The sequence below is a fragment of the Pteropus alecto genome, unplaced genomic scaffold (assembly GCF_000325575.1).
Source record: "Pteropus alecto unplaced genomic scaffold, ASM32557v1 scaffold86, whole genome shotgun sequence".
Lineage (NCBI taxonomy): Eukaryota > Metazoa > Chordata > Mammalia > Chiroptera > Pteropodidae > Pteropus > Pteropus alecto.
Window position 1 is genome coordinate 26,255,761 of NW_006442109.1, and position 22,836 is coordinate 26,278,596.

General features: G+C 35.2%; 1 protein-coding gene and 1 pseudogene across 5 annotated transcripts in view; both read left to right on the forward strand.

The window, feature by feature from the left end:
- The window catches only part of TP53BP1 (tumor protein p53 binding protein 1), an 81,761-nt gene that overhangs the window by 35,157 nt on the left and 23,768 nt on the right, over window positions 1-22,836 (forward strand). For 4 of the 5 annotated variants that reach the window (XM_006920436.3, XM_015595862.2, XM_015595861.2 and 1 more), the window contains exons 14-18: window positions 7,428-8,748; window positions 14,944-15,063; window positions 15,832-16,035; window positions 18,877-18,934; window positions 21,091-21,183. In XM_006920436.3, coding sequence (XP_006920498.1) covers window positions 7,428-8,748; window positions 14,944-15,063; window positions 15,832-16,035; window positions 18,877-18,934; window positions 21,091-21,183 — 1,796 coding nt within the window. The remainder of the gene's footprint in view (window positions 1-7,427; window positions 8,749-14,943; window positions 15,064-15,831; window positions 16,036-18,876; window positions 18,935-21,090; window positions 21,184-22,836) is intronic. The other variant, XM_006920437.3, reaches the window with a different exon arrangement.
- LOC112469922 lies at window positions 9,793-9,911 on the forward strand (annotated as a pseudogene).

The window sequence follows — 22,836 nt, forward strand, 5'->3', positions numbered from 1 at the left end:
TTGTCAGTAACTAACTGCTTTTTTCTTATTGCTTTTAAGATTCTCTCTTTGTATATAACCTTTGGCATTTTAATTATAATGTGTGTTGGTGTGGGCTTCTTTGGGTTCATCTTTTTTGGGACTCTGAGCTTCCTGGGGTTGTATGTCAATTTCCTTCACCAGGTTAGGGAAGTTTCCCATCATTTCTTTAAATAGCTCTTCAACTTCTTGTTTTCCTTCATGTACCTCTATGACCCAGATCTATTTACATTTAATTTTGTCCCATAGGCTCCTTAAATTATTATTATAGTCTTGGCTTCTTTTTTCTTGCCGATCTGATTGGGTGTCCTTGGCTTCCCCATTGTCTATATCGGTGGTTCTATCCTCTTCTTTATCCACTCTGTTGATTCCCTCTAATATACTCTTTTATCTCAGATAATATGTTCTTCATTTCAGACTGGTTCCCTTTTATAATTTATTTCCATTTTTATGTTTTTTAATCTCTTTGTTAAAATTCTCCCTGAGTTCATCTATGCTTCCCCTAAGTTCATTGAACATCTTTTTAACAAGTATTTTGAACTCTGCATCTGTTAGATTGCTTGACTCCATTATTCCTGGATCTCTGTTCTGTTCTGTCATATGGTTTCTGCATCTTTGTCTTCCCATTTTGGTTGCCTTTCTGTGTCTGTTTCTATGTACTAAGGAAAGCTCCTAAGTCTCTCTGTCTTAATTAGTGTGGCTTTGTGTAGTAGGTGTCTGGTGGTACAGTCCTGAGAGAGGGGTTCAGCTGCAGGCCAAGTTTAGCCCCAGCCTGTGTCCCTCCGAGGCCACCTGTTAAGATTCAACAAGTAGTCCACAAATGCTATGCTTATAGTTGCTGAAAATTCCATTTTATGCGTCATTAGAAGCAGTTTGTTGGAGTGGTTAAGAACAAGGACTTTACAGTCAGAACTTGCTGGACTTAATCCGGGCTCCACCATTACTGTCTTTGTGACCAGTTGAAATTGAGCTTCATTTTCCTCATCACATGGAGATATGGATATTACCTACCTCACTGAATAGTTGTGAAGGTTAAATGACTTAATATATATCAAGTGCCTAGGATAATGTCTTAAACGTGGTAAATACTCCCTAAGGGTTAGCTAATCCTGGCAGTGAAAGAGTGAGGACAGGGTTACCTAGAGGTGAAGTTAATGTTCAAACACCATATATCTTTTTCTTTAGCTTTTATTTTTCTATTGAAGTTATACATGATTATTTATAATATGGAAGAGTTATCAGAATTAAGGGATGAGTTATAAGCACTGATGCAGAGCACTGAGAATTTTCCAGAAAAGGTAGCTGATATTAGAGATCTGTTAACAGTTGTTTATCAGTGACCAAACAGGGCTTTTAAGGAAATGAATGTCTTTGCAAAGGTATGCCTACCTGGGGAAATGATACTTGGCCACAAAAGGAAAACTAACTTTTTGAAGAATAAGACATTATTGAAATTGCCCCACCTTCAACATTTACCAGAGACCTTCAGAGGCAAATATAAAATCAGCAGTCAAAATTTGAGACAATTGAGTGATGCTGAACATAATTCAAAGATCCCTGGAACCTACGATGACTCTAGTCAAATTTGTTTGGACTCGTATTTTAATATGTCTCAGCCAGTACATTTTATGCTTCCAAAAATATCTCCCAAGAGTACCTTTACAACAGTTTTATGTTTAGGGTTTGATTTTACTTAAGCAATTGTAAAAGCCAAAAAAAAAAAAAAAGAGATAGTTAAAACAAGGTCTCTTCCCATCCCTATCCACAGACAACCACTTTTAGTTCTTTAAGCTTTTTCTTATTTACTTCCATAACTACATACATCATGATTATATTTTCTTATATTCTTAAAAGTTTTTTTAGCTATTTCTCCATGTTCTCAGTATAGTTACATCATAATTTTGTTTAAATCATTGAGTTTACATTATTACGAACACTATTATTACAAACACTATTCACAGCAGATCCTGTGGAGTATTATGATTATTTTTCCGTGTTTGCAAAATTTCTTGTTTTCTCTGGAGTTGATAATTATTTTTTTTATTTGTTTAGTCTTCTATGAATTTCTTACTAGACTTCCTACTAATTGTCAAAATCTCTTTTCAAGATGTTCAGAGGCATCAAAGGAGAAACCTCTTTTGGAGCGTCCTAATTTCTAACCTGTACTGTTGCCTTCTATGACTGGTGCATAACTGTCACCTCCCTTTCAGTGTTGTCCTTGGAAATTGTCCTTACCTATATTGTGTTGGATTCCTATTGGGCTCTGTGTCTTCTTGCATGGTTAACTCCCTCATTTTGGTGAAGGGCATTCTTTAGTATCATGCTCTTTCCTACTTGATTCATAGTTTGTAGGAATATAGAATTCTAGGTTGGAAATAATTTTCTTTTAAAATTTTTGAAGGTATTGCTCCACTGTATCCAAACTTCTAGTGGTGATGTTGAGAAGTGAGCGGCCAGTCTGATTCTGATCTTTCATGTGTGAGCTGTTTTTTTAACTTGCTCCAATCTTGTAGGATAGTCTCTTTGTCCTCAATTTTTCCACAATCTTGGCATAGGTCTATTTTCATCCATTGTTCTGGGCAAATGGTAAAAGCTCTCTTAATATAGAAACTCAGGTCCTTTAAGTTCAAGGACATTTATTTTATTTTTTATTTTTATTTTTTTAATTAAAATTAGTGGGGTGACATTGGTTAATAAAATCAAATAGTTTTCAGGTGTACAATTCAATAAAATATCATATGTATATTGCATTGTGTGTTCACCACCCAAAGTTAAATTTCCTTCTGTCACCAAATATTTGACGCCCTTTATCCATATCTACCTTCCTTCTCCCCTTCTTCCCTCTGGTAATCACTAATCCACTTTCTGTGTCCATGAGTCTCTCTTTGTCATGTTTGTTGCTTTCATTTTATATCCCACATATGAGTGAAGTCATATGGTTCTCAACTTTTTCTGTCTGACATTCTGCTTAGGATGAGTCTCAAGGTCCATCCATGTTGTTGCAAATGGCAGTATCTCATCTTTTCTTATGGCTAAGTAATATTCCATTATATATATATGTGCCACATTTTCTTTATCCAATCACCTATCAGTGGACACTTAGGTTATTTCTGTGTCTTGGCCACTGTAAACAATGCTGCTATGAACGTTGGTTGGGGCACATATCCTTGCGGGTAAGTGTTTTCAAGTTTTTGTGTAAATACCCAGAAGAAGGATTGCTAGATCATAGGGTAATTCTAATCTTAGTTTTTTGAAGAACCTCCATACTATTTTCCAGATAGTGGCTGTACCAATTTACATTCCCACCAGCAGTGAATGAGGGTTCCTTTTCCTCCGAAATCTCACCAGCACTTGTTATTAACTTGTCCTGTTGATGGTAGCCATTCTGACAGGTGTGAGGTGGTATCTCATTGTGGTTTTGATTTGCATTTCCCTAATAGCTAGTGAAGTTGAGTATTGTTTTATACGTCTGTTGGGCATTTGCATGTCTACTTGGGAAAACTGTTTCTTCAGGTCCTCTGCCCATTTTTTAATTGGATTGTTTGTTTTTTTTTGTTGTTGTTGTTGAATTGTATGATGAGTTCTTTATATATTTTGGATATTAAGTCTTTATCGGAGGCATCGTTTGCAAATATATACTTCCATTCAGATGGTTGCCTCTTTGCCTTGTTGATGGTTTCTTTTGCTGTGCAGAAGCTTTTTAGTTTGATATAGTCTCATTTGTTTATTTTTGCTTTTACTTCCCTTGCCTTTGAGGTCAAATTCATGAAATCCTCTTTAAATCCAAAGTCCTTGAGTTTAGTATCTATATTTTCTTCTATGCAGTTTATTGTTTCAGATCTTATATTCAGGTCTTTGATCCATTTTGAGTTAATTTTGGTGTATGGTAATAGATAGCAGTCTAGTTTCATTCTTTAGCATTCTTTTTCATTCTTTGCACCACAATCCAATTTTAGAACATTTTCATTCCTTCCCCCACCCCTGTCCCCAAAGACCTATGCCTATTAGCATTCACTCCCTTTTCCTCCACCCTCAGTCCTAGTCAACTATTAATCTACTTTGTGTCTCCATAGATTTGCCTGTTTTAGATATTTTGCATAAGTGGAATTATACAATATGTAGTCATTTGTGATTGGTATATTTCATTTAGCATCATGTTTTCACTGTTCATTCATATTGTGGCATGCGTCAGAACTTCATTCCTTTTTATGCTGAATAATACTACATTGTGTATATTTCCACATTTTATCCATTCATCAGTTGATGGACATTTGTGGTGTTTCCCCTTTTTGGCTATTGTGAATAGTGCTGCTGTGTCCATTCATGCACAAGTTTTTGTGTGGATGTATGTTTTTATTTCTTGTATATACCTAAGAGTAGTTGTTGGGTTCAAACATCTTTTAACCTTTGTCTGGGTTATTTCTACTCTTGAGTTTTTAATTTCTAAACCTTTCTATTTTCTCTGAATGTTCACCCCTCCCGTTTTTTTTAAAATAGCATTTTAAAAAAATATGGTATTTTTTTAGTGTATACCTATGGGTATACACTAATGTCTCTGTGAAGATAATAATAGGTTTTTGAAAAGTTTTCTTTTCCCTGGAATAGTCACTGTTTCTTCAGCTAGAATTTAGTTAGTTTTGTTAATTTCGATGTTTGACTTTGTAATTAGAGGCTTTTTTCAGGTGTCTGATAATCCTTGATTGTCTGCTTTAGGAGTGAAAAACCAGAAAACTGATTAGAAGTTCTTGGTGCTTATTGTTTCTGAGATTCACTGTAGTGTGATCTGCTAGGTCATTTATGAGGCCCTAATGTCAGTATCTTAATTTGTCTCAGCATGGTCAGGTCCTCCCAGAAAAATGTCTTAATCTGTCTGTTGGCTGTCATTGTTCTAGAAGTCTGTTGGTGGAAGAGGACTGGGGGTGCTGAGAGGCAGGTGCAAGTTCTATTGAATATGTTAATTTTCATTTAATCTTCCCATTTTCAGTCTGATTCTCTCTGGTAAATGTGCTTCTTGTCTCCCAGTTCAGAGATGCTTTATTTTACTCTCTAGAGCAGAGGAGGGTCAGGGAGAGAGGACTGGGGTGTCAAACGCTTCTTAAATAGATTTTCAACCAGTCCTCCTGTTTTTAGTTCCACTCTCACCACCATTTCCAGAGTTAGCTGGCACTGCCGCCAAGTCCCAAGTCTTTTTTTGGGTATGGTGTTTCTGTGGTGTAATTTGGGTTGCTTCTTGGCTTTCTCCACTGTTGGCTTAGAATTCAGCTTTCACTAGTCTGCTAAATAGATGACTACTCTTCCAAAATTTTGTTTCAGTTGTCTTTTCTTTTTTCCTTAAAAATTTCTGCTTAAAAAACCCCTTTACAATTGCTTAGTGGGGTTTTCGGAAAGAGTTAAAATAAATGTATATATTAAATCCACCATTTACATTCCATACTTTTTTCATTATGTATCAAACTCCTTACATGTTATTCTTAATAGCTAACTTTTGAATGTCTATTCAGGTCCTCTACCTATTTTTTAATCGAATTATATTTTTTGGTGTTAAGTTATATGAGTTTTTTATCTATTTTGGATATTAACCCCTTATTGGATATATCATTGGCAAATATCTTCTCCCATTTAGTAGGTTGTGTTTTTGTTTTGTTGAGGAATTTATTCACTACAAAACCTTCTTAGTTTGATATAGTCCCATTTAAATTTTTCTTTTTTCCCCTTGCCTAAGGAGACATCTTTAAAAAAATGTTGCTAAGAGTGATGCCAAAGAGTTTACTGCATCTCTGTCCCTTCTACCAGTCTCGACATGGCTTCTTTATGTTCTTATTTATAGGACTTCTGTTCAGCTAGTCTTCAGGTGGTTCTCAAAGATGATTTTCTATAATCTAGTTTTAATTTTGATGCGATCATGGGAGGAGGCTGGATAGCCTCTGAAATTTTACTTTGACTGAATTCTATGTACTATATTGAAAAAAGTTCTGTTAAAAAAAAAATCACATCAGTATTTACTTTGATAATGCTTAAAAAGTATTCATACTGGGGGGCAACTCTTTAATGGATATGGGGTTTCCCTTTAGAGTGAGAAAATGTTTTCAAACTTGGTAGGAGGAGGTGGTTGTACAACATTGTTCACTGCAAAGCAGTTAATTTTATTTTATCAAACTAACACTTAAAATGGGATTTTTATTTTATGTAAAAAAAAAAGGAAATGTCTTACCAGCTATGTCTAGAGTATAGCATTTTTGTTGGGCAAAATAATCCGCTAAATGTAAATTTTTACATAAAAACATTAACCTCGTAGTTTTTTCTTTTTTTTTTTTAAAGAAGTTTTACATAAAATAAAAATCCCATTTTAAGTGTTAGTTTGATAAATTTTGGGAGTTGTATACAAATATAACCACAAACCACTATCAATGTATAGAATAGTTTTACTCACCCTAAAAAGTTTTTTCATGGTCTTTTGTAGTTGATTCCTCCTTACCTTCCTGATTCCCTCTTACAAACCTGGGCAACTACTCATCTGCCTTCTTTCACTGTAGTTTTGTTATTTTGAGTATTTCATATATTTGGAATCATAAAATATGTAAATCGTGATATGGATATCTGCAATTTATTTACCAGTTGATGAATATTTGGGTCACTTCCAGTTTTTGGCTATTATGAATAATACTGCTATGAACATTTGCATATACGTCTTTGTGTGGACATATGATTTTATTTCTCCTGGGTAAATACCTACAAGTAGAATTTCTGGATCATATGGTAATGTATGTTTAACTTTATAAGATATTACCATACTATTTTCTAAAGTGGCTGTATCTTTTGCATTCCTACCAGCAATGTGTGAGAGTTGCAGTTGTTCCACATCCTCACCAAAAGGATGTAGTCTTTTTAACTTCAGCCATCCTTGTTGGTATGTAGTAGTAGTATGTGTAGACTAATGTTATTAAAAGTTTTGGATTTTAACATCTGCTTTATGAATGCTAGCATATTTTGAAATAGTGGGAAGTAAAATAAGTATGTATTTACACTTTGTGAAAACTGAAGTGGACTGTATAGGCATATGTAGGCAAATGATTCCCGTGTAATTAAGGGCCCATCATATATATGACATGATTTTAGTAGCTTGGTGATATGCAGTTAAATTTAAGTATCTTCTTACCTTTAAAAGTGTGAGTTAATACTTTAAGATTTTATGCTTATTTTAGATCAATGATTCATAAGAAAAGCATTAAATAGAGTGACTTGCGTTAATGAAAAGACTGGTGATTATGCGCTTTGTATTGCTGAGATTATGGTCCTAGAGTTCTTTAGTTCATGAATAAATGATTTAGAAATTTTAGATGAATTCAAGGATTGGATTTAAAAGAATTATGATTAAGAACGAATGATGTTTTGTCTCTTTTGGTTCTTAGGACATTTTCATTCCATCTCCAAGTTTGGAGGAACGATCAAATGATGGGAAGAAAGGTGGAGATTTGCATAGTTCATCTTTGACTGTTGAGTGTTCTAAAACTTCAGAGATTGAACCAAAGAATTCCACTGAGGATCTTGGGCTATCTTTGACAGGGGATTCTTGTAAGTTGATGCTTTCTACAAGTGAGTATAGTCAGTCCCCAAAGATGGAGAGCTTGAGTTCTCACAGGATTGATGAAGATGGAGAAAACACACAGATTGAGGATACTGAACCCATATCTTCAGTTCTCAATTCTAAACTTATTTCTGCTGAAAATGATAATATTCTGATGAATCCAACACAAGATGACCAAGTACAACTGAATCAGAATTCTGATGAGACAAAGGGGGATGACATGGAACCCAGAGATGACGTTATTTTACCCACTGGTTGCAGAGGCAGAGAAGATACTGTAACAGAAGATGTTTGTATTGATCTCACTTGCGATTCAGGGAGTCAGGCAGTTCCTTCTCCAGCTACTCGATCTGAGGCACTCTCTAGTGTATTAGATCAGGAGGAAGCTATGGAAATTAAAGAACATAATCCAGAGGAGGGGTCTTCAGAGTCTGAGGTGGAAGAAATCCCTGAGACTCCTTGTGAAAGTCAAGGAGAGGAACTGAAAGAAGAAAATATGGAGAGTGTCCCATTACACCTTTCTCTGACTGAAACGCAGTCCCAAGGGTTGTCTCTTCCAAAGGAAATCCCAAAACAACAATGCCAGGAAGCTATGGAAGTTGAAACTGGTGTGATTAGTATTGATTCCCCACAAAAGCTTCCAGTACTTGAGCAAGAATTGGAACATAAGGATCAAGAAGCATGGGAGGAAGCTACTTCAGAGGACTCGAGTGTTGTTATTGTAGATGTGAAGGAACCGTCTCCCAGAGTTGATGTTTCTTCTGAACCTTTAGAGGGAGTGGAGAAATGCTCAGATTCCCAGTTGTGGGAGGATGATGCTCCAGAAATAGAACCATGTGCTGAGAATAGAGTTGATACCCAGAAAGAAAAGAGTGCTGAATATAAAGATCTGAAATCAGTGACTGCAGAAAAGGAGCCTGTAGAGGCTGACTCTTCACAGCCTCCCTTGACTTTAGTGAGAGTAGGTGATGCTCCAAAGCCTGACCAGCAGATGCAGCAGATCCAGCTTCAAAAGAAAACAGATAATGCATTAACAGAAGACTCAAAAATGGCTAATACAAAGCAGCTGGGCTCAAGTGAAGAGGCTAAACAGCTGGAGAAGGCCTCTGCCCACACCTCACAAAGCTTCTGTGAAAGCTCTAGTGGTGAGTGATTATAAATTGTTTTGTGTCTCCAACCAAATTACACTTTGGAATGGAAGGTAGGAGAGAAGTGCATTCTTATGTCAGAGCTGAAAATTAACTTGGATTTATGTTTATGAACAGCCACTAATAATTGGGAAATTTAAAAATTTGGGCTAAGTTTTTTGTAGCTGTAATTTAAAATCCTATGGAATTTGTGGGATCAGAGATCATTTGTAACTCAGGTGTGTTCAACATGAATTTTATAAGTATTTAGAAATTGTACCAGTCTGGTGATTTTACTAAGGTCCCAACTTTGTTCCGAATTTTATATTTTGACAGTTGTCTTGATGTGCAAGGATCTTTTTTGATTACATAGTAAAATCATATTCAGAACTCTGTTAATGAGTATGTTATTACTGATTGCTTTTTCTTTAAGGGCATTAAGTTTTTAGATTTTGTTCAGCATATACACATCTTAAACCTTAAACTGGAAAAGATACTAATTTGTGCTCTTTTTTCTATGAAGCCTGGAATGAGAATATAGATTACTTTCTGAAATATTTATAGAATATTATGTATGACATTAGCTGAAAAGAATTCAAACTTTCTAAACGCCTAGAGTTAGTATAATTTAGTAATAAAACTCCAAAAACGAAAAAATTAAAACAAAACACTAACTTAAGAAAACAAGCTTCTAGAGGTATGGAAATTTGGGCAACATCATAACTTTTAGTATAGGCGATTATATCTTTTGGTATTCCTGGAACAGTCCCAGTTTATACTCTTGTCTAGGTGTGATTATTGGTAGTACTTTTTTTTTTTACTCTCAAAATTACCTCTATTCATTAGATTTTACATTCAGGGTTTTTTTTTTTCTTCAGAACAAGAAATGTTACAGCTGAAAAGTAGGTTACTGGGTTCAGTCTCTTCCTAAAGGCTTGTGGCTAGTTAATGATTGAGGTAGGACAAGAACTTAGGTCACCTGATTCCCAATGCTATGCTTCCTACTTCTGCAATACTATAATATAGTTTCTCTGATACTGGTGAGTTATAGTAAAGAACTGAGTCTACGGCCATGCCGCCCTGAACAAGCTTGAACCCGTCTGATCTCAGAAGCTAAGCAGGGTTGGGCCTGATTAGTACTTGGATAGGAGACCACCTAGGAATACCAGGTGCTGTAGGTGTTACAAACAAACAAAAAAAACAAACTATCTGAATCACCTAATATTTGGTATTATTGAATATTTTTGTAATTTCATTACATTTAAATACTCTTCAGGCTAAGAAAGTATCAGGGCCTATAATTTGATTACTTAGGAATACTATTTAATTATCTTAGCAATTGTATGCGAAAGAAGCTTCTAAAACATTGAGTTATTCTATAATGTTAATAGTATTCTCTGAATTCTTGTTTACATTATTAATGGGCAGAGCCAGCTCTTTTTATAATAGACATTGTCATAGTAAAACTTATTTTACTAATATTTATCTAGATTATTGAAAATAGTTACATTTTGCTTACTTTCAAGAGTTTAGTTCTCCAGCAAACAACTAAAAGTGAAGACAGTGGTTGGACTATTAGAGGATAGTCTAAAGTAAATCATTCAAAGATCATTGCTAGAACAAAAAGTTATTCTATACTTAAAATATAGTTGCCTACTTGCTAAACCTCAAGAGAGACTAACTTAAATGAGAGCAAGTTAAAAAGTTTGTGGTTCTTCAGTCAGGAAAGACAGAATGAAAAGAACAAATTGGTTGATTCCCAGGTTTGTTCATTCGATTTCTGTACGTTAAAGTTAGAAGGGTACTTCTGTTGATTTTTGTTAGAAGCTTTACTGATTAAAAAAGAGATACATGTTTAATTGTGAAAAATGTTCAAATAATACCTGCAAGGGAAGAGGGAGAAGGGAGAGAGAGGGAGTAGGGGGAGAAAAGGAGAGAATCAATTTAAATGCCTCTATTTATCGATAACTTGTTACTGTTATAGTTTGGAGACCTCTTCAGACATGTCTATGAAGACATCCTGAAATTTGAAAAAAGCAAATTTAAAAAGATGGTACTTGGAAGCCCAGCCTTACTCAATATAGAATAAATCTATGATGGGTTGATGATTTGAGAAATCCTAAATTTAATAAGTCTTTACTTAAATCCACAAATGGTAGTCTGTACTAGGTTAATGATTAGTGAAGCTAGATAGGTCTTGTGCTCTAGCTCAGCTAACTTTTATTGGCTTCCTTTATAGAATATCATCCTAATTGGTTGTTAATGTCTGAGACAGACTCAGGGTAGAGTAGAGTGTTAATGCATGGTGTCACCCAATACAGAGTTTTTATATATTAGATGGCTTTTAATCATTTGTAAGAAGTGACAAGGTCTTCTCTTGAGAACAGAAGAAAAGATGGGCTTTAGATTGTTAACAGAAAACTAGAAGTTGGAGAGACCTTACTGACATTAAGAGTTTTCAGTTTTGCTTTGGACTAGTGAAGTCTTTAGTAATAAGGACAAACTCCCCACTCAGGTGGTTTGACAACTGATATTAAGATTTTTTTTTAATTGTATTTTTCTTAATGGGTTGCTATGCTGGCATACATTAGGATAGGCCATGATAATCTGGGAAAGCAGGAAGAGACTTGATAATTTAAATAACGGAGGCATGCTGAATCTTATAGAATTGAATATGTAGAAAATTCTAGTAAATTTAAGAGGGTAAAATTATTTTGCAGGATTTGGTGATAATTTGATTAGATTTTAATGGTGTCTTTCAAATGAGTGAACAAAAGCAGAGGAGTGGGAAAGCATTTGGAGGACATTGAATAGAGGCTTTATGAACATAATTAAAGAAAGACTAGAAATATAGGCTGCTACTAGTTAATTGAATGCTGACTAAAGAAGAATTTTATCTTTTAGTGGAAACCTCAAAGTTTTTAACCAAGAGCTAATGTGTTCAAAGTCATGTTTTATAGGAAGGTTATTTTGGTTGCAGTGTGCAGAAAAAAATGGGGGTGGGGGAAAAGGGAGGAGACTGAGGCAGAGAAAATAATTGATAGACTGTTAACAATAATCCAACAAGGAGACATTGAAGATCAGATAGAGTGTTAACGCTTCCTGTAAAAGACTTAAGTTTTCCATTAGGTCATAGTGATGCAGTTGGATCAGTGGTGTGAAATAACTTTTTGTAAGTTTTATCTAATACTATGCAAAAGAAACAGGGAAATCATTTTAAGTAATTTTTAAATACATATTACATTTGCATATTTATGGTTTGTCAGAGGGATATACTTAAAGATTTCATATAGATTTTCAAAAGTCTGTATGGTCAATCATAATATGAGGTATGGTTCCTGTCAAGAGAGCAGTGCAGTATAGGTGATTGTTCCAGGAATGAAAGTCTTTAAAATACATCTTTGGAATGTATGATGCTTTTCAAGGTGGTTTTGTTTTTGTTTTTGTTTTTTTAAAATTTCTTTATCTCTTCTAAATTCTTTATTAACCTCAAGGACTTGTTTTTTAAGGAGCTACCAGAGAATGAATTTATCTACTGACCTATCTCTGTATATGTTGGAATTCTTTGCATTTTAGATGTGATGTTGAAATTCTCCATTCATATTCTTTACAGTTCCTTTAGCTGAGCATATATTACTTTTCATCCTTTATTTCTAAAGTCCATTTCACTTCTCTTTTCATCCTTTCAGGTTACTAATTCTTTTTTTTAATACGTAGATGTAAGATGTTTTTTGTTTGTGATTTTGAAGAACAAAACAGTATCAAAGTGCTTGATATTAAAGATGACAAAGCATATAAACGGAGACTCATGGGCATGGACAATAGACCAGAGGGTGGGAGGGGGAGGTAGATGGGGTTAAAGGGGTCAAATATGTAGTTACAGAAAGAAATCTAACTGTGGGCATATATTTATGCCTTGCTGTTGAATTGTACACCTGAAATTTACTGGATTTCGTTAACCAATGTCACCATAATAAAAATAAATAAGTAAAAAAGATAAAGATGACAAAGGATAGAAGTGGAGTGGGAAAGATGAAAGAAGGAAAATGTGGTATATAATGCAGAATACATTTGGTTTTCTGGATTCTGCCACAGAGCTTTCTAAAACCCTTGTAATTTTCTTAGTGAAGACTATCTTTTGTTATTCAGAACCACCTCTTTCAGTCACACCTGGGTTTATGCTAATAGAGTGATTTAGGATGGGATCTTTACATAGCCTCAGGATGGGGCTGTTCACTTTGAGGGTTGGAACTTTCAACCCTACTGATTGGCCTCCTGGGAGGGGAGGGGCCAGAGATTAAAGCCGTATAAAAACTCTTGAACAACAAGATTAATAAATGAGCCAGGATGGTATCTCATACCAATTCCACAGAAATAGAATCTCCTACTGTCAGAACCCTCTGGACCTCACTCTCTGTACTGCTTCATCTGGCTGTTCATCTGTGTCCTTTTTAATAAACTGTTAAATGTAAGTAAATGTTCCTCTGAGTACCCTGAGTGGCACTAGTAAATTAATTGAACCTGAGGAGTAGGTCACGGGAACCTGTCATGTATAGTCAGTTAGTCAGAAGCACAGGTAACAACTTAGACTTACTACTGGCATCTGAAGTGCGGGCAGTCTTATGGGGCTGAGCCTTTAACTTGTGGGATCTGATGTTATTTCTAGGTAGAGAGTATCAGTTGAATTAAATTTGTAGGACACCCACTCAGTGTCCTGAGAATTAGAGAATTGCTTGGTGGTGTCGGAAAACACATTAGGCAAACTATTTTTACAAGTAATGAGTGGCTGAGTATGACAGATTATAGTTATTTTGGGTCATTTTAGGAAAATAAGTACAATTTTTCATGTTAGGTTTAAGGTGAGCAGTCTGGCACAGTTCTTTTTTCTCCCGAACTTAGTCATTTTACTAAAAGAGGTAAAACAACTAGGAAATCAGAAAATATGATGTTGGCAATTTGCTAATTTTGTTTAGCAAAAATTTGGAACTGAGACATAGTTAAAAAGTAATGTTAAAAACCTTTGTGGCTGAAAGCTTTTCTGAAAGAAAGGGTTTATTGAGCCATATGCTAGTCAGAAAAAGGACCAGGCCCTGGGATATACCGTCTAAACCACCAGCAGCAGGGCTAGATGGAGAAGATGAACATGTTTACAATCTTGGATGAGGCTCTTTTATACAGTGGACTTGAGAAAGAAAGATGTAAGTTGTTTTGAATTTACAGTAGCTATAGATAGGACAGGAAAAGGTGAAGGAGGGGGAAGTTCTAGGATAAGGGCATAGTCCATAAGGAAGAAATATCTGCAGTTTTTGGATTCTTTGTGGGCAACATAAGCATAAGCAGAATGCAGTGGCATCTGGTGGTAGCAGCCTAGAAGTTGATTAAAAGTTTTAACACACATTCTGGAATGTGAGCAGTTGGGTTTGGCCTGAGGCTATGTTAGCTCATTAACCTCTTACCTTTCTCCCACCCTACAGTCTGGTTTAATTTAATTTAGGACATCTCAGAATTCTCTTGTCAGTAAAGTTTTGACAAATGTTTTATGTTTATCTTAGTTTAATAATGACTAACCAAAATGTGTCTACTGGGGATGCTCATATATGTATGAGGTTTACCATTGTGCAGAGATTTAGATGTGAATATTACTGCTGTGGGCTAGAGTGAATACTGATCAGTGCTGCTGATCCATGAAACCCATAGATTTCTATGTTAGAACCAATGAGTATTTTGAAGTACTGTGACCCATGAGATCCTTTGTCACCTCTTCGAGTATATTGTAAATTACAAGTATTACCATCAGACTTCAATCTGAAGGATCCTATAGATTGTTAAAGCTTATAAATGAACTCCTTGAGTTAGTATTGCATAAAATTAAAATGTCTAGACTTCAAACTATGCAAATTTGTTTCACTGAGTCTTCCCAAATGTACTGTCTTGGAGCTCAGATGTTTTTATATTCCTTTTGACTCCATGTTCCTCAGGGTCTCCCAGAACTTTGGGCTTTCCTCTATTTGCCTGTCCACTGGTTGTCTACTTTGTGTCAGTCCTGCAGTCCGTAGCTGAAAAGAGAGCACAGAAAACAGGAAATTGGTTGGGAGGCCGGTGAGGGGCTTTGGGAGCAAAGGAAAAGAATAATTTAGCGGTTCTCCTCACTTGTTTTTTAAATACTTCTGTTTTGATCTCCTTGTTAATCTTTTTTTTTTTTCCCCCCTCCAGAAACTCCATTTCATTTCACTTTGCCTAAAGAAGGTGACATTATCCCACCATTGACTGGCGCAACTCCACCTCTTATTGGACACCTAAAGTTGGAGCCCAGGAGACACAGTACTCCTATTGGTAAGTGATTAAAATGTAATGCTATTTAAAGCAGAATTTCTGAGATATAATTTTTTATGCAAGTGATTTCTTTTAGATCTGAGGAGTTGGGCCTACCTGATAAGGTTTATTTTTGTCTTAGGAAGAATAAAGCTGTGATATCTGATTCTACGAGTTAGAGTTTACTCTCAGAGGATATTGAGTGATGATGAAAGGAAAGAAAGGGTAGAAGGAAGGAAGAAAAAATTGTAAGGATTTTATTCTGTTACTTGCAAGGCAGTAGAGTCTGAGTGCTGAGCAATGATAAAGAGCTGTCTTATAAGGAAGAGACAGGGAAGTAGGTTAGAAGTACTATTTATTCAGTACCTTGACTGATCAGTTTGCTGCTTGACAGGGCAAGAAAACTTAGATCCTCCTTCCCCGAAGCAGCCAGTCGTCTTCTACATTAACCTGTTTGTTTTCTCTAGTCAGTGCTGGGAGGTAACAGTCATGCCGTCTGGAGTTTCCTGCTACCTAAGCCTGATGCTGGCAGATGTGGGTTGGCTGAGGGCTCATGCAGCATCCTTTGTCCAGATGCAGAAGTGGAACTGAATCCTGTTGCTCCTCTTAAGACCAGGTGTCAATACTAGTGCGTAGTTGTTGATACTTGTGACAGGATCTATCCTAGGAACCCCTTTCAGTCCTGCAGAGCTGTGGAGCCAAACAGGCAAATTGATGACCTTGAGTTATTTTTCTTCATGTTTGTATTTTAGTGTTCTTTCTTTCTTCCTCCTGCCTCTCTCCTTTCAGATATTAGCAACTATCCAGAAAGCACCACAGCAGCCAGTGACGTCATGTCTGAGAGCATGGTGGAGACCAATGATCCCATACTTGGAAATGAAAAAGGAGATTCCGGGACTGTCCCAGAAATGGATGATAAATTGTGTCTGAGAATGAAACTTGTCAGTCCTGAGACTGAGGCGAGTGACGAATCTTTGCAGTTTAGTCTGGAAAGTAAGTTTTATGTTAATTTTGGATAATTAGTAGCTCCAGATCATCTGAGAAGTATTGATTATCTTCTAGTTATTATGATTGATACTTTTTGAATTATAGATGTATTTGTAAAGTCTATTCAGAATTAAAGAAATATTTAATTCTTTGTTTTTGGCCAGTCACTATCATGTTACTCACGATACTCCATTTTATAATCTCTATGGTTCTGGTTGTATCTCTGTCTTAAACCTGTGTTGATGTTAAGTAATTGGTTTCCATATTCAGCAAGAGTTCAGAAAGAGCTAGAAAATTTAGGATTGTGGATTCACATTGTTGGTTTCTGTTGACTATTTCCCACATTAATGGCAAGTTGTTTGGTATGGCTAGAATATAGAGAAGTTACAAGGGAGCGGGCTGTAAAGTAAGGACTGGATTCTAAAAAGCCTTTGATATCATGCTGAGAAGTTGAAAAATTTTAGGCAAGGAAGTAATATGATCAGATTTGCTTTTTTAAAAGGATCATTTGAGTATTTGAAAACTTGTGCTTTTGTGCATCATTCCTTGCCTTGCCCATTTCCTGTTCTTATGCCTGGCAAACTCAATCTTTAACCAGGAAGTGGGGTCATTAGTAGTGGGGGTGGAGATGAGGGGATGAATTTGAGAAGTGAATAGTATATTAGTAATAACTTTGGGACCAGTTGACTCTAGAGGGAGGAAAAATATACAGAGTGACTCTGCATCTATGTTTAGTTTTCATGATAGCACTCTGAAGTAGATATATTTATTAACATTTTATTGATGAGAAAACTGAGACTAAGGAAGGTTTTTAAGTTATATATCTAAGGTCACAATAATTAGTAGGAAGTAGAGCTGGAATTTGAATCATATCGACTCCAAAGCTTATAATTTTTTTACTAAGTAGTTTATGAACACTTTAATAAAGTTAGAAGAGGAAGAATTCTTAAAAGAGATTGTAAAAGAACATTCAAGAAGAGGACTAGGAGAATATAAAGCCATGGAAGGCTATGGGGGAGTTACAAAAAGATAACAATGTCAGATGCAGAAGTGAGGTGTCTATAAGTCTGAAAATATACATTGAATTTGGCAATATAGGATCTATTTGGTGACTCTAGCAAGAACTAGTTCAGTATCATGGTTTAGATGAGAGCTATATTGAAGGTGATTGAGGAATGATGGGGAGAAGAGGCAGCAAATATATTCTACTTTTGAGAAGTTTATGTACAAAATATCCCAAGTTAGAGGGAAATGCAGTATTGAAGGAGATTTTTCATTTTTAGGCTGAGAGAGTCCTAAGCAGGTTTGTAGACTGAAAGGAAATCTAAAGAGAGGTGGGTTAAAAATGAAGGAATAGGGGAAATAGTTGATGGATTAGGGCCCTGAGGGAATTGAGAAGGGAAACTTTCAAAGATCACAGGTAGAGTGGGTAGACTTGAATAAGAAGGACTTCTTATTCTCTGAGAACAAAGAAAATAAATTTGAGCTAATATATTTTGAGTTTTTCCTATATGCCAGGCATTTTACAGGTACAGGTCATTAAATCTCCTAACTTGTGAACTTTTGAATTTTTGTGAAGATCTCATTATTATCATTTTACAGATGAGGAAACTGAGGCACAGGAAGGTTGAGCACCTTTCCTAGAGTTATACAGCTAGTAAATATAGTAGCCTGAATTCAAAGTATTCCCAAGAACCAGAAGTCTAGTTCCAAATTACAATGCTATTCTACTTCCTGGTGCTTACCGATTTGAATCTTAGAACCTCAGTAGAAATTAAAATAGTAAGTATTTCTATCCTTATCATCATCTCTGAAATTAAGTAGGGCTTATCAAGAGAGTATGTGGTAGCCTTGAATCTTTAGATTCAAAATTACAATTGGGAAGACCTTAATTGGAGCTAGATGTTAAAGATGACCCTGTCAGTAAATATTACTGCCTTTTCTGATAAAATAGGAGCAAAGATCAGGCACTATACTCAAAATTTTACTCATTGCATCCTCACAACAAATCTATGAGGTTAGTCCTGTCTCATCTTACAGATGAGGAAGCTGACTCAGAAGACTGAGTTTATTCCCAGGTAGGACGACTAAATGCTGGGGCCAGAGCCTGAGCCAGGTTTCCGTCTCAGAGCTAGGGCTCTGACCACTAAACCTCAGCTGCCTCCTTGATGGGCCGTAGAGATTATGTTGGATCATGAGAATTGTAGAAATGTTTAAAAATATTTGTTATTTTCTCTAAGGCTGGAATAAATTGTCAAAATGAATAAATTTTGATCCCTTGACATTTGTGACATTGCTTTGAGAATATGGGATTCTTTTCAGACTCACCCTTAATTCTTTCTTGAAAGTGTGTTTTGTTTTACAGTTATGTATCCAAAGCACTCAAGGAGAAGCTGAGTACCTTCTATCTGTGGGTTCTCATAACACTGCATATTATTGAAAATTTGTGCATCAGCCTAAGACCTTTTCATACATAATTTATTTTATTAAAGTTTTTTTGTTTGATTTATTTTTTAATTTTAATTATATTTTTTACTGCATAATTTTTTAGTTCTCATGAGAAGAGATGAATTGAGATTCAGAAGTTTCACTTTATTTGTAAAAATTACTGCTTTGTAATTTATTGTATTTCTGGACAAACTGATTAGTCTTCTGTAGAAAGTTTGAAAGAAAATTGGTGGAAGTAAGAAAAAACTTGCATCATTAAATTGTAAGAAATTCTTTTATGTTCACTTATTCTTACCCATTTCTTTTTGTTATTTATTGCAAACAGTAGTGGAGCTGGATTTTAAATGTGATACTAACTGAATTGTTTCTCTTTCTCTCCTTGCTTTTGTTTTTATTCAGAACCTGCAATTGGTGAAAGAAAAAAGGGATCTACTGCTGTTGCTGAGGCTGTTACCAGGTAACCAGAGCTGGTTGCTATTTAGAGGAGTTTAATATACAAAGCCAGTTGTAGTGAGGGGAAGGTGATTTATAAAGCAAGGGAAAAACTTAAAATGAAACTCCAGCAGAAAGGATTTAACCATGTGCTGAATCTAACGTAGGCTTTCTTATTAATACTTTAAATCTGATAAACAAAGCTTTTGCTATACTTAGAACTAAGATATTTAAAGGTATTTCCCTTTCTCTTTTTTATTCATGTGGGAGTAGCCTTTTTTTTTTTTTCTGTTGGTGAGACAGATTGTCATTGCTTTTGTGAAGAAATGAAGGGTTTAAGGAGAGATTACCTTAGACCTTGTTCCTTTTGAGATCCCCTACTCAGTCACAGCCTCAAGCCATTTTCTCTTCTGCCTGCCAAATTAACTCCACTGTATGGAACTGTTATTTTTGCTTTGTCATGAATGCTGTAATGCTTTGAGGATGAATATGACCCCATCCTGAGGCTCTGGTGGTAAGCTTTGCCATCTGGTGGCTGTGAGAGTAGAATTGTTTTATTAGTTTCTGACGTGAGTCATCCAGCATGAAAATACTAGCAGCAGTTGGTGAAATACAGGTGAGGATTTTTAAATCAGGCTAGACAGGTACTGTAAATAAGTAAAGCAGGGCAGTATAACGAGGCTAACTGAATGTGTCCCCATTTAAAAAGGGGGATAGTCTCTGTGCAACTCCAGCCTGTTGTTACTGTGCAGGAGTGCAAACCTGTTGCAAAATCTCTAATTTTTAAAGAGAAATCTGGATTTTTAAAAATAAAATTTACTGCTTGGCGAGTCAAATAAGACCTGTTTGTGGACTAAATTTGACACCCCCCCTCCTCCCAGTTTCTGGCCCCCTCTCTAAATCCTTTGATCTTTACTTAGCTATATCTTAGATTAGTTGTTCTCTGGGCTCTTACATATTTAATCTGGAAAATAATTACCTAAGGGTCCTTACTCAGTTGAAGACTACTGGTATGTAGTCTTATAAGTTGAAGAAAATGGAGTTTACATTTGATCTCTTTGGTTTTAACAGAATTGTATACTAGATACAAATTGTTATTAGTTTGTACATGTACCCATTAAGAGAGAACAGAACATGCTGCTGAAGTTTCCCACACTCCTTGGGCAGAATGTAGGGATGGAAAAATAAGGAAAATACTTGAGGCAAAGAGTTAGATTGGTGGATCACAGAATGAGATGAAATTCATTGGTATTGTTGTGAAGCAAACTTTGCATATGAGAATCTAGATTTTAAAAGTCTATTTACTTTACCATTGGGTTCACCATAAGAAATCTAAAGTAAGCTCTGTTAGAATATTTTAAATGTTCATTGCTTCCTCTGCATTTAGGTGAAGCAGTACCACTCTGTTTTTAAACAAAGTGTCATCTATAACTGGGCTCTATTCAGGTTACTTGCTGTCATATTTCTCTCTTAAACATTTCATTATTAAAGGTTTCAAGCATATATAAAAGAGAGAGTAGTATAATGAACCACCATGTATTCCTCACCCAGTGTCAGAAATTACGAACTCATGGCTAGTCTTGTTTATACTTCTAGCACTCTCCTCCCCACTAGATTATTTTGAAGCTAATTCTAGCATTATACCATTTTATCTGTAGATATTTCAGTGCTATCTCTAAAAGATAAGAATTCCTTTTTTGAAGTTAACCACAATACTATTATCATGCTTTTAAAATTGTCAGTGATTTCTTAATGTCATCAAATATTCAGTGTTCAGATTTCTCGATTGCCTTATTTTTTTTCAGTTTGTTTGAATCAAGATTCAGAGAAGGTGCACACATTGCATTTGATTGAAATGTCTCTTAATTTAAATCTCATAATCTATACAGAACTTGCCACCCCCTTTTTTTCTCCTAGCAGTTTATTTGCTGATTGTGTCTTTATGTTATTTAATGTCGTCCTCTGTCCACCGTATTTCCTATGAATCTTCTTCCTTGAGACCTTTTAATTATGCTGATTTGAAACAGGTACTGTATGAGGAATTTGCATTTTTCGTAAGGCAGTTTGGAGTTTGGCATGCAGAAAAGGGATTTTATTCTCTCTGTGACTAAAAGGATAATCTCCAGAGGTACTTTTCTTTTTAAAACTAACACAGTATATTGCTTTAATTTATTATCTTAGTCCCCAGAAGACTATGTCTTTTCTTAGCTGTGTCTGTGAAGCCCGGCAAGAGGATGAGGCTCGAAGTCAGGATACCTACTCTGCACCCATTAAGTGAGCATTGTTTTCATAGCATCTTTTGGGCTATATTGATTCATAAAATGGTTGATACCAAAATCTAGACTGTTTTGTGAAGTTCACTGTTGTGTGAACTTCAGCTTAATTTTTTATCTGAAGAACTGTGACATATTCTAGATTAGATTTATAAATGAGATGTCATGAGGAGTTTTATTAAATATTTTATAGATATAGATTTTTGTCTTTATCTCTTAGTTCTATCAGTTTGAAATGATTCATAAAATGATTTCGTAAATTTATGGTAATATATCATTCTATATTTCTAAGATTTATTCCCTTTTTCTTAGTTTTGGAACTCTTTATTTTTAACAGACTTTTTATTTCCCTTTAGTTTCCCATAGGGCAAAACTGAGGTGCTCAGCATCCCAATTTAAAGATTGTCAGACTTGATGGAATTAAGGGTTTCCAATAATTTCTTAACTTCATAATTTCTTAGAATAGCTTAGAAGCAGAAAAATTTTTTTGAGTTACAAAGTAGTATTTCTTCTCTATTTACGTAGTTAAAATGTATCTTGTTTGGAATATATGAGTCTTATATTTAGTAGAGGGAAAGAAATATTGGCAATGGAAAGAAATATTCAATGGAAATAAACTTTCATTTGCATTATGAGGTAGTATCTGCCATCTCTAGAATTCAGTGATTTTGTAATTAGAGAATATGATAATATTTTCTTCGTCAGCAGGTATCTAATAGTGTTATTTGCAGCATAATTTGTGTTGTTGATAGAAGTATTTAGAAGACACATTCAATGCTTTTAGTGGGTATTCTGATTATTAAATCAGAATTCTTGGGAATCAAATAGCCCAGATCATATCCTCTTATGTATCAAGAAGCTTTTTGGGTAAAATGCCACTTCTTATGATTCCAAAAGTGGTTTGTATGATAATGGTCCAGCAATTACTAAATTTACCAACAGCATTGTGTTGCCTTCCTATTTTATTAGACTTTCTTAAAGTAGAGGGGCTAAGATGCTGATGATTTTGTTTAGCTTTGGTAGATCGAAGGCCTGAGAATCCAGCTGGATTTGACTTCAATTGCTGCATAGGCAGATCTACACTCAGAATAGAATGGTTAGAAGTTTGTTAAATATGGACATTTATTCATCTCTTTTTCACTCTGGGTTAATTTTGTCAGGCTTTTTCTGCTAAAATTTCTTTCTTAGCATCAATCTCTAAATCTGGCATATAGTGACCAGTGTAGAATTGTGTGGCTGGAACTAATGAAGAAAGAAAGGTATGTTCCTTATTACAATATATTAGATTTCTCTTGTCTTCTAAAGCTCTTTTATGGTGCCCAAGGTTTCTTCTTTATTGTTTCTTGAGACATTAACATACATCTTCATGGTAGATATTTCTTGGTTGCTTTATGAACTTGGTAGGAGTGAGTAGCACTTTCTACAGTATGTGTTGCAATTAAGGTTTTTTTTTTTTTTTACCTGCTGTTCTGTGTTGATCTTAATCAGCAAATCTTGCCAACCAAAACTCTGTGAATGTACATATGTACATTCATACATACCTACATATGTGTGGGTATATATAAAAAATATGAACCTGGGGGGAACTCACTCTGATTTTAACTGATGCTAACATGAGAATGATAAATACCGAAATTTTGATATTTCATAGCAA